Source organism: Agelaius tricolor, unplaced genomic scaffold (assembly GCF_023055355.1).
Source record: "Agelaius tricolor isolate 1412-34295 unplaced genomic scaffold, bAgeTri1.0.p SCAF_23, whole genome shotgun sequence".
Lineage (NCBI taxonomy): Eukaryota > Metazoa > Chordata > Aves > Passeriformes > Icteridae > Agelaius > Agelaius tricolor.
In genome coordinates this window covers 5,529,870-5,542,311 of record NW_027269283.1, presented here as the reverse complement: position 1 = coordinate 5,542,311, position 12,442 = coordinate 5,529,870, and the positions used below count along the sequence as shown (strand labels likewise).

Genomic DNA, 12,442 nt, shown 5'->3' with positions numbered 1-12,442 from the left:
TGGAGAAGGGCAGGTTTAGATTGGGATATTAGGAAGAAATCCTTCCCTGAGAGGGTGCTGAGGCCCTGGCACAGGGTGCCCAGAGAAGCTGTGGCTGCTCCATCCCTGGAAGTGTCCAAGGCCAGGCTGGATGGGCTCTGAGCAGTCTGGGATAGTGGAAGGTGTCCCTGCCCATGGCAGGCAGCTGGAACAAGATGAGCTCTAAGACTCCTTCCAACTCAGACCATTTTATTATTCTGTGATAATTAAATTGCATTCTATGAAGCTTATAAAACCAGTGATTTTAAATGATGTTCCTTGGAAATCCAGCTGCTATTATTGCTACAGGCTGTAATGCTGCAAACCATCACACTTGGTCTTCCCCTTCAAGTTTAATTATATAATGGCTCCCACTAGTAATTGTATGTGTGAAGGCCCATAAAACAGGCTAGAGAATGAGAAAGGTGACACTGTCTTTACAGTATAGTCCCTGGTACCTTTTTATTCGTTTCCGTTCACATTGCATCACTTTATTTTGGCTGAGTAATCTGCATTTCTGTGCTTCCAGTCATCAGAATGCATGAACACTGCACCAGCCTCATAAACAGGCAAAACTGAACTGCTGTGCAGGTTATATCACTGAGTAGGAGCCACGTGAAGCATCACAAATCCCTTAATGTCTGAAAAGTGGGTGCAAACCAAGTCCACCTGAAGCTGCCTGGTGCCACTCCTGTAGGGAACGATTTCAAATTCCACTGTTGAAGTCTCCATGGGGGCCATTCTTTCCACACTAAAAGAGAGAATGCATTTGTAAGTTAAAGCAGCTGAAAAATTCTTGCTATGTATTCTTCTGAGCACCCAAATTTAAGGCTGTATGCCATCTCTCCACTCCCTGAGCATTCTGTAATTTAAATATCAGCAAAAGCGGTGCAAAAACTCCATCTGCTATATGGAGAGTACTGACATGGTGGCAGTTTGTCCAAGGCTGGTGCAAATGAGTCATGAGGTTGACAGAATTGTTTTAAAACCCCCACTGGTACTCCAGATTTCCCAGATTTTCTCCAGATTTCCCAGCAGAGTGAGCAATGACCATCCAGAAGCGTTTACGTACCAGATTCGGAGCTGCTCTTTGAGCAGGCCACTGCCCTCAGCTCTCAGGACACAGTCTGTCACCTCCTCAGACAGAGGGTTGGTAAATGTGACCTCCACACTGACAGGCCTGTGCACCATGGCTGGACCAAGGACCTACAGAGAGAAAACATTCTGCACCAGTCTCTTATCTTCCTAATGCTTTTCTCCTTTCATCCCCATTGCAAACCACTCCTCCTCAGGATCACCTGGGCAGGAAGGAGCCAGGCATTAGCTCATGTGCATAGTTTTGGGCAACAGATTTCAGCCTTGAGTGAGTGTGGCTGAGCATCAGCAAACTGCTGTAGAATCTACCATTTAGTCCCTTTTTTAACTGGGTCAGTGCATGGTTTCATGTATAACATGATACTCATCAGAGTGAGAACACAAGTATTAGCATACATGGTTAAATTAGCTTTAACTAGGCTAAATGAAAGGTTTGGGGTTGGAGAACATGAGAGGTGTGAGACAGAGGTGAATTGTGGTGTCTCAGGGAAAAGAATGCAAAAAAAGAAATTAGCAAGTAAGCATATTCATTACCTTATTTTGGCTGAGATAATGTGGAATTGGTATATATTTGTAAATAATGTAATATTAGGTAACATCACTGAGAGGTACCAATTGCATTTCTTTATTACTTTATAGGGAAGTTTCAATCAACAGAAACATAAATGCTTACTAACACTTAATCACTGAATTGAAGTAATTTAATCCAGGTGCCTGCCCTACATAAATTTGCTTTGTTATTTGCATGACACAGCCCAGAGACTTTTTACAAAGTCTCACTAGAACTTGGTATTTAGATATTGCCAGACCTGCAAAAAACCACACTTTTTACTCCTGTGTGTGACCTTGCTTTTCTTGTATGCTGCTGACAGTGGCTTGGGACAACTAATCCAGTCTGGAGGCCCTGAAGGGCTCTGCACATTACCATATTCCCTCTGTGTTATTTACAGGAAGATGAGCAGATAACATTTGATCCCATGAGTTATGCAGCATTTAAATCTGCTGTCCAAAACCAGTTCAGCTCGTTTATGTGGATGTGATGGGCCTTGCAAAGCCAGGACTGTCCCTGGGCAAACACAGTGCAGGATCTTTCCTGTAGGCTAAGAACTGCTTTTTATTCATTGTACTGCATTTGTCAAAAGTCAGTTAAAAGTGGAAAAAAGAGAAATCCTCCAGTTCTAATTAATCACTTGGGAAGTGTTGCAGAAGGTGAAAAGTGACGTTTACCATGGCACAGTTAAAGAACTTTCTTTGAATATTGGTAATAGAGAGACTCACAGCCCCAGGTGTTATCAGCTGGTCAGTGAAGGTGTCTTTGGTAAAAATCAGTCTTCCTAAATAAACTGGAAGATATTGATCAGACTTTTCTAACAGAAGGGGAGGTCTAAATATGGATGAGATTTCTTTCTCTGCATTCTGCCTGTCCATCCTTAGGTAGACTTACCTTGTAACTGTTGTAACACTGAGAACTTTATCAGTGCCACATTAACAAACACTGGCAAGAATATCCCAGCACAGCTATGCCATGGAAATATTTTTCTTTTTTTTAGTGTATTTACTTTCATTTGTATCATATGGCCTATTACTACAGCAACAAGATCCAAGATCAGGCATGATTTCACTTCCCATACTCCTTCCCATGAGGAATAGATGGAGTAAGAATTCCAGTTGCTGCTTCTCAGGACCTCTCTCAAGGGTCACAGAGGGGATTAGATTTTACCTTGATGGTGAGAAAAGGATCCTGGAGCACAATATCCTTCTCAACTAGAAGTGAGGCTCCCCGTTTCATCTGGCACACAGCAGTCACCAGGATCTTCCTGTCATCCCTCAGAGAGTTTTTGTACTGGGAGTAGGAGATCTTGAAAGAAATCTCTTTCACTGTAATGGAAACAGAAACAAAATTTCCCTCTCTTCTTTTTTTCTGAGTATCAGCTATCTGTAAGATACCTGTGTTTTAAGGAGTAATTCTCTTACCACCCTGGGGCTGCACATTTGTGAGTGTTGACACCAAGAGACAGGAATGATGCTCATGGGTGACTTCTACTTACATTTACACAAAGCACTAAATGATCAGGTACAGTTTGGTACCTGGGCAGCTCTGAGGATGGATGGATGTGGCAATACCTGCTGGTGTTTTTTTCATTAATCTGAAGCTGGGGTTTATTGCTCCTTCCTTGCAAAGAGGGCAGAGGTCAGAAGGTGGCTTGGTTGAAGTGCCCTTGCAGATGCAGCTGTTCAGCCTCTGCCTTGCTCAGTCAGAGTTGCTGTGCCAGTGAGGAAGGCAATGGAACTCAGTATAGGGAGAAAAAGAATCCTGTTGGAACTCTGGAATGAGTTCTAACGTGTTATGTATTAGCTTGAGAGGGTAGCTCTGTCCATCTGTGCTGCCTCTCATTTTTCAGCACTGTCCCTCTAAAAGCAGGGCAGAGACCCCTCTCTGCAAGTGGCACAGCTCTTCCTGCAGTTGGTGCTTTTTGTTGTGATGCTGTGAAAGTTGTAGGCTTGTTTTCCCCCCTTTAATCTGTCTTTTTGCTTTGCTTGGGGGAGCCAGCATCTCACTATTCTCCAGTCTATGTCTCTTAATTGTTCTCTCTTAGCAAAAAATGTCATAATATAGCACCAACAGTGGCTGTGCTGGGTCAGAGAAAAGGTCACCCTGCTCAGTCTCCTTTTTGTCAGTGCCTGGAAGCAAATGCTTAAGACAGGGAAAATATGTGTCTTTCTTTCCCCCTGAATAGCCTTGACCTACAACTGTTTGCAGGTCATACACTTCATAAGCCATTCTTTATTTTCATGTGATCTGACCATAACCCAAAACTATATCTTGTCCAGTAATAAAAGCTGTAATAAAATCAAAATTACCTTCTTCAGATCCAAGTTTAACAGACCTATGCAGCTGCAAAATCTCTGCCTTGGGTTTTCTGGTGTAGAGGATGGCTGAAGCCTTCAGTTTAACCTTTATGGTCTTAAAATCTGAGATCAAGTTTTTGAGTGTCAAGGTAAGGAAGATGTCCTGGCCAACCACAGGAGATGCATCAAGGAGCAGCTTCCCTGAGATGCTGGGGGTTTGTGCAGGCTGTGCCCTTGAAAATCCTCTTCTGGACCTTGGAATTTTGCTTCTTTTCCCAGGTCTTTTCACACCCAGCAGCTTCAGTGCTTTCTTGTACACCTGCCTTTCTTTCAAGGACCCTGCATTGAAAGGTACCACGGTCAGAGATCTTGTGCACGTACAGGGTGTGGTGCAGTTGTGCCATGGCTGATCTCAGACATTTAGGGAAGCTGAGAGGGGCAAAGACACTCAAGAGGAGAAAGTGAGGTCTGACCCTAATGTGAATTTTGGCACAAAAACAAATGAATGTACGTGGCCATGAAGGCTAGAAAGTAAAACCTGCCCACCAGCTGCAGGTGGCTGTTCATGGGCACCCCTTAGAAGCTGTGGGCAGTAGAAAGGTAATTCTGGGAGAGCTCAGTTCTGTGTAAGGTGGAGCAGTTGCCACCTCCTCTGAAACTGAGAAGGATGAAAAAACCCTTTTGCAGAAATTCTCCCCAAACAGCTCTCCAGAATGGCTATTGTTTCAATTGAATCAATATTAGCAGGTAAGGAGCCCTAAGACCTTGAAAATTCACAATTCCTTGGCTCTAGAAGTAAAGAAATTTAGTCAGTACTCAGTCCAACAAAGGCCTTAATTCTTTTCACATCTGATCATCAGTGGCAAAACTATTGTTATAAAGAATTTACCTTCTGGATATTTGTAATTAGCAGTGACATCCACACGGGCATTAGTGCCCACTGCTTTGGTGCTGATAAATTTCCCAATCTTCCTGGTATCAGAATAAACTCTCTCTTTTCTTTTCTTGCTGTAGCGAATCCAAGTAACACAGTCAGCATTCACTGCTGCAAACACAAATGGGCTGTCATAATCCAGGTCCACATCCCCTTCCTTAATGGCTCTGGTGGAGGCAGGACCACATTGATAGATGCCTGTATTACAGAGGGAGAAGTTGAACAACATAAATCCTCGTGCTGACAGCAGGAGGGAGAGGCAGCCACTCCAAAGACACATTTGGGTCAAGTACACTGTTTTAATGTCTGTGTGATGTGGTAACAGCGTCCCCAGAGACTCCAGGTGCAGTTTGTATCACAAGGTGGGGCTGCAGAGGAGGCTGGTGGGGAGAGCTGCAGCTTCTGGTGATGGGCGCCATGAGAAATGGTCTCACCCACCAAAGGCTGCATGCAAAGCTGTCGGGTGAAAGGACAGGAGTCAGAAGGACAGTCAGACTTAAGAGATGGGAATCAATAGTGCTGGGTGTGCATTGAGAAGAGGCAGGAAACTGAATTTGTTAAACCTGGTAGTGAGGAATGGGATTGTGTGATGTGAGCAGCCAAGACAAGGCCAGGGTGAGATAAGTGAACTTAAGATGTGCTGGCTTTTGTGGAGGCAGAGAATTGAAATGAAAAAAGAAAATTGTTATGCTGGTCAGCAATCCAGAGGCTGACAGAAAAGCTCCTTACTGGAGATTAATGTGGGTATTGCTTTTCTTGTGCACCCAAATTAATGCTCCATCTACAGGGAATATATAGAAGAGAATTGTCCTGAACCTTTTGGTAATTTCAAATTTCAATTTTTTACTCCTGGTAATCTTTAGGAGTAACATTATCTACAGGTTTTTATATTTACAACAGTGTTACCTTTGCTTCTTTCCTGGGGTGTTGCATCCAGAACCTGCCATCCATCATAAAAAGAACCGAGGTCTCTTCTAACAAACCAGCTTTCATTCCAGACATGGAAATTCCTGCAAGGGAGGTAGAAGGCAGAATATCAGATTTGTACAATGCAAGAAATAATCCTAATTGAGTGAATGAAAACTTTGTGGAGAGAGCAGCTGCTGTACTCCTTACATTAGTACCTCCTTCCCCTTTTTGCCAGCTTTTTGTGTTATACCTCTGAGAAATGTTGGGATGTTATGAAAAAGAAATATTAAAAGGAAAATACTTCATTTCAGAGTCAATAATTCAATATTGGACATTCCTGAACAAAAAGCCAAAGGTCTGGAGTAGAGTTTTATATCACTAGGAGCATGATTCTAGATATTTGAATTAGTGGGGAATAGAATGGAAGAAATATTAAAGATATATGTATATTTACCACACACTGTCTTCACTCAAGTGCAGGTTGTTTCCAGACACATCAATGTACTTATCAATACTCAGATTTAGGTTCTTGTCATGGGCAGAGTTGAAGTTTGTAATAACACGAGTAGGTATTCCCAAGCATCTCAGTACTGCAATATAGAATACCATAAAAGCTCTGTAAGCCTATTTTGCAGAAATATAGAAAGTTTTTTTCTTGGTCACACAGTTTAGTGTATGTTTTCAGTGGTGAAACAAGCCCTCAAAAATTTCCCTCCAGCTATGATGCAAGCCACACTCATTGTGCAAAATTGCTTAAAAGACACTTTGACTGACATGACATTCTTAGCTGTCATGTCCTTTTTAATAAGAGTTTGGTTCACCCATTTATTTTAATCTTTGATCCTTTATCCTGTTCTCTCTCCCATTTTCCCTCCGTTTGTTCCTTGTTTCTTTTTCCACTTTTGGAGATACACCTCTCAATTTTCCTTTGTATTTTCCCCAGAGAGATTCTTGTGTCTCAGAGCAGCTCTGACTGGACACTGCTAGGATGAAATGGTTTTCCTGACTTGCAGCTCCCTTTACAGGCCCTCAGAATTGTGACTTGCTCTTGTGTCACCAGCAGGTAAGATACAGCAGTAGAAAACTGGTAGTGTGAGAAAATGGACTTAAAAGAGTACTGGTTTTCTTTGAATCCTAGCTTTGAAACAGGAAACCTTGCTCTTTTCACCAGCCCAGCCTGGAAAACCCTTTTGGTTTTTGCTTACTCACAAAGTTTCGTGTTTACCCACAAAGCTGGCATGCATTATTACAACCTGTAAACTGAAGGATTAACTCTTCACACATGGAGAGCAGAGTTTCCTCACTCTCCCTGCCAGAGCTGAAACAGCTTGAACAGAATTGTCACAAAGTTCAGCCTGCAGAACTCGTAGTGAGCTGCTGTTGGAACCCAGGACATTCCTCTCACTGCCCTGGATGACTGAAGACCCTGCCAGGGGGCTCAGAGACCTTGGCACAGAGTCAAAAACACCTGTGGCTTTGATTTTAGCTTATGGAAAAAAAAATACCAACTTTGTGTGAGGATTTACAAGGCACAAGAGTTTGAGTAGAATGATAGCTAATTTGTCACAGGGTGAAAAAGTAGAATTTTGGGGATTTAGAATGGGGGTTCAAGAGGCAGGGAGGAATCTGGGTGTGTCCTGTCCTTCTTCTTCTTGTCCTCCATCTTCTGCTGTGATGGTGGCACTTCTGGATTGGTTTAGAGTAGAGACAGACTGTCTAATGTAGGTGATAGGTATTGGGAAATTCTTGTAAATAAAGTACACATAGTTCTTAGTATAAAAAACCAACACCACCCCAAGGGCGGTCAGTGTGCCACAAACCAACCTGCCAACAGACCTCAGCAGGTCAGAGAAATAATGTAATAGATAAGAGAAAATGAACAACCTTGAAAAGCAGAGCCGAGGAATCTCAACTTCTTCGGTTGCGGGGCTGGGGAAAAAACCTTTTTAATACCTCGGGAGCCGTTTCAAGCACAGAAAACCCGAGCAGCCGCCTCTGTGGCGCCATTCCCAGCTGTGCCAGCCTACCTGTGCAGGTGACGCCTGCAAAGACCCAGCACTGGCCGTAGCGCACGGGGCGGTAGCGGGCGCGGTGCCAGCGGCGCAGGATGCTCACGCTGCCGCTCCAGCGCAGCGGGTTCGTCCCTGAGCGGAACCTCCCGCTCCACTTCCCTTCCACCACTCCCTTCTCATCGTTGCTGTTAACCTGAAAGAGTCCTCCTCGTGAGAGAATTCAAGTATTTACAGGAAAAGAGAGAGGGAAACAGTTACAGGTGACCCTGTGTGGGTAGCACTGCTCTTGTTGACTGGGTGGTGGGGCAGAGTATTTGAATTTTAGATAGAATTTTGTCTGCTCAAAGGCCACCACTGGACCAAACCCAGACCAGATTGTAGAATCTGGTGATTCAAAACTGCCTTGTTTTCAACACAAGTGGTCCCAAATGACTGTCACCTGTTTACATTTTCTCTGTTTCATCTATTGGTCTCACCTCCTTGTATATTATTACTCTGCTAAACTGTGCATTCATGCTGCTTCACATTCTCAAGTGACTTATGGAAGCCTTGAGAAATCCATCTTTTCTCTGAATGTGCATTTGTTGCAAATGCGCAGATACTAACAGCTTGCCCGGACTCGTTAGATGTGGTTGCATATATGTGTACACATCCATTGTAGAGCCTTGTTTAAGTATCAAGTGTGGTGGTACAGGATGCAGTAAGTTATTTTTAATATTTTTTCCTTAATTATTTGTATTTATAGTAATTTTGTACATCTGAGTAGAGTTATTTACTTTATGTTGAAGCTGAGAATGCCTAAAGTGAGTGCTGTACACAAGGCTGAAAAATATCAGTTATAAAGGAGGAATTTGCTAAGAGAGGTGGTGAGGCGGGTATTATTTATAAAATAGAAAACTTTTCAGCTGCCTAGCTGTGCATTTATGTGTTTGTGAGGAGGAGTTGTAACTATTTGTTGCAAGAAATGGTAAAAACCTCGCTGAACAAATACCCCTTAAGTAAAGAATGCTAAATTCAGGCATTAAATGCAGCCGAACCAGCACTTGTTTTCCAAAATATTTTGTGCTTCTCTTGGTGTTTGAAAAACTTAGCAAGTGATTTTAGAATAGACAAAGTCTTAGTCAAAAGATCTAATGGACTGAAAATCTGTCAGGAAAATACATGTGGGGTTTGATGTTCCTCAGAAGTTCTTGGAAACATTCCTTCAGTTGTGAGCAAACTTTTGGGCAGAAGAATAAATCTCCATTTTACCTGTTTTGTAGCTAATTTTTTGCTTGGCTACAGCTATAAAACATTGAGGAATTCATGCTGCATGGTGTGGGTTGGGGTTTTGTTGGTAGCTGTAAGTGCTGGATGACTTTACCGTGGCACTGATGACCCTGCTCACGTAGACAGGGCTGTTCCTCTTGGACACATCCAGAGCTGGGTCCTCACGGTGGTTCAGGCTCCGGTCCAGAACAGCCAGAGAGATATCCAGGATGTCCTCTTCAAACTGGAATCAAAACAAGCAATATATTGAGGCTGATTTCATAAGAAAACCCAAGGATAAACTCCCCACTTAGTTTCCTTCTCCAAGCATGGGAGGAAGATGGGAATAGAAGAGTTTTCTGTACTGTTAAAGAAAATTGGGGCAAGAAGAAAACATAACCATGAAGCTGCCAACTCTCCATAGTATTTTAAAGATGTCTGAGCACAGTGTGGGTCCATGGCCACTGGCATTTACAAGGACATTATGTGCCTGGTGGCACAGACAAGATCACTGCAGGTTGGGCTCAGCAGGGTCACACCCTCCCACATCCTGCCCTGCCCCTTCAGGCACCTGCCTGTTATGAAAGCTTTACTCTCAGGGGCTGCCTCCACCTCATATCAGGTGATCTGACGTGAAAGAAACCCACAAAAATAATTATTGTGGATTAGGGTCACCAAGACACTGCTTAGGCCCAGAGAATGCCCCAGTGCTTGGCTCAATGGATGTAGCCAGGCAAGGATGGCCCTTGGCCTCTGAGACAGAAAGGAACTCTAGCCTTGTTTCATTTATCAGTGCAAAAGCAGCCATGGGGTCAGGAGGATCAATAGAAATGCTGTCTGCACAGGCTGGTGCAGTTGGAGGGCATGAAGAGGTCAGGGATGGTCCTGGCTGGCCTGGGCAGTGGCAGGATGGCTGCAGCACTGGAGATGGGCTGTAGTTCTGACCGTGTTTGCAGTGGTTACACTTGGAGGGCCAAACTGCTTTTCAAAAACCCCAACATGAGTTTCAGTTGAGTACATTTGGGGTGTCCTTTTAGGGTCTTCTGCCTGTTGTTGTTCTATTTCTCTAGAGTCCCATACTACTGTTGTTATCGGATTTCTAAAGTCCATACCTCCTTGGTGCGTTCTCATGGCTGCAGATCTTCCCAGCACAGACTCCTTCTTCTGCATGCTGCACTCTCTCTCAGCTCAGGGCTCCTCCAAGGCTCTCCCTGACTGGCTAACTCACCCCCTTTTATCCCAGTTAGCTTCATTGGTCACAGCTGCAGCCCAATTAAGGACATGGCAGCTGCAGCCCATCAAGGGCAACCGGGACCTCTGGGGCAAAGCCTCTGTACAGATATTCAAATACAATACAGATATTCAAATACAATACATGCATTTTGCTAGGACTCAAAGGCCACCTCTACTGTATCTGCCCATTACTGAACACATTGCATAAATAGTTACATGCACTGGCTTTGCAATACCCAGTGGCTTTTTTTTCTCTCTACAAGGGTCAAAAAAACCAAGTACAGTTTTACCACTTTGTGTAACAGGCAAAAGAAAACTAAAATTATGCTTTGTTTCTTTTATTTGTGTATGAGCACATGCCACACAGGGAAATGATCCTAATGCTGCTGTCTGTAATGTAATGAAAAATGAGATACATATCTGCAAGAACATCTGAAGTGAGTGAGGAATTTTGAACTCTTATACTATGAGAGAATGATTTTTTTCTCCTCAAGACCCTATTTACCCACTACTCTTATTTTGACAGTTCTGAAAGAGGTGATGCTATTTACCTGTCCATAGTTCCAAGCTTCTTCTTGAATATCTTTCTCCACTCCCTGAAATATGATCCCACTGTCATTCAGGACATACTCCTGCCTCTCCTTTTCATTAGCCATGTAGACATCATCATCTGCAAGCAGAATGAGACATGGTGGCTGGAAGGAAATTGCTTTGCTCTAACTGAAAATCTCAGATAGAGGGCAGTTCTAGGGATCAGGTGAGACTGCCCATGCATTCAGGCTTAGGACTCTCTGCTACACCTCTGTAACCATTTAGAGAGTAAAATAAGCATAAAATTACTTTAACTGACTGTGTTCCTGTCCCTGCAGTAAGCACAGTATGTATCTTACTGGTGCTTGTTACTTTTTACAAACGAATGCAAGAAACGGAGGAAAAAAATTCTAGAATGAATATTTGGAATATTTACTCCCTTTGATTTCTTATCCTACAAGCAAGAGTCTGTGTCTTTGATGCCTTTCAACACTGAAGAAGGGACAAAAACTCAATCCTTGATGTTAAGCAAAAAACCAACCTTCTGTAGCTGTGACTGCCAGGCACAGACTTTACTGTGACACCCAGGTTTCCTGGCTGGGACAATGAGTTATTTGAAGGTTCGGAGCATACCTGGGCACCAGGGATTGAAGAGTAGCACAAACTGGCCCAGGACTTTGGAGGAGAGCTTGTTCCCAGCAAGGACCTGGAGCTGGAGCTTGTATCGCCCGATGACGGCGTCGGCTGGGCTGAGGAGGGTGAGCTTCAGGCAGCGAGGCTCACTGGACTCTTGGGTTGCACTCCAGCCACTGGCACCCTCCTCAGAAAGGCTAAATATGGCCTTGGTCTGCTGGGATTCTTCTGGAGATGGTCCTGCCAGAGGGAATGGTGGTTTGTGGGAGGCAGAGGTGAATTATGTTATGAAGATAACATGCAGTGCTGCAGGGATGTCCTTAGGAGCAGAGATACAGCCTTGGTGTGGAAATGAGGATGGCTCCTGCCTTCCTTTGAATTATTAACTGTCTCTTGCCTTAAGGAGTAGGTCAAACTTTAAAATGGGAACTCCTGAGCCTAAAAGGGCAAAGAATCCTGAGTGGAACAGCAAACCTTAATGTTTCAGGAATGGGCCGTGTAGACCTGTAAGGCACAAGTATTTTGGAGCTGGAATAACCTGGATATGAGATGACTGCCATGGGGAGATTACCTGTGCTTGCAATAAAGGTGAAATTGTCCCAAGATTGTGCTGTTGTTTTGAGGTTCAGAGAGATGTTGAAGGGCTGCCCTCTCCTCAAGATGAGTTCTGTGCTGCTGTAATCAGAGGTGTGGTGTGCAGCTTTATTTAGTTTGGATTGCCAGTTGACTTTTCCTATTTTTAGGGCTGGAAAGACACGAGACATGTTAATTAAAAACATTTTCCTTCAGACTTGCACACCCTTTCATTGTGTCTAATGTACTAATTTTATTATATTTATATATAGCTGGCATTATGTGCTATAGGAACAAAGAAAGATCCATTGTTATTAAAAATTGAAAAAAACCAGGGAGTTAGCCAAACAGCTAAAAAATGAACCCTTTTCTGTAGGGTTCTTTCAGAAAGATAAAAAACATTCCA

At 43.4% G+C, this 12,442-nt stretch overlaps 1 protein-coding gene across 1 annotated transcript; it reads right to left on the bottom strand.

Annotated features, from left to right (window-relative positions):
* Positions 1-615: 615 nt before the first annotated feature.
* On the bottom strand, positions 616-12,227 carry LOC139599367 (protein-glutamine gamma-glutamyltransferase 6-like). Its single transcript, XM_071446613.1, has 12 exons — positions 12,035-12,227; positions 11,464-11,703; positions 10,851-10,969; positions 9,182-9,310; positions 7,834-8,011; positions 6,261-6,396; positions 5,804-5,907; positions 4,853-5,095; positions 3,976-4,302; positions 2,834-2,991; positions 1,091-1,224; positions 616-769 (listed from the first exon to the last, which is right to left on the bottom strand). Exons 1-12 carry the CDS (start codon positions 12,225-12,227, stop codon positions 616-618), a joined length of 2,115 nt encoding a protein of 704 aa, XP_071302714.1.
* Between the last annotated feature and the right edge of the window lie 215 nt (positions 12,228-12,442).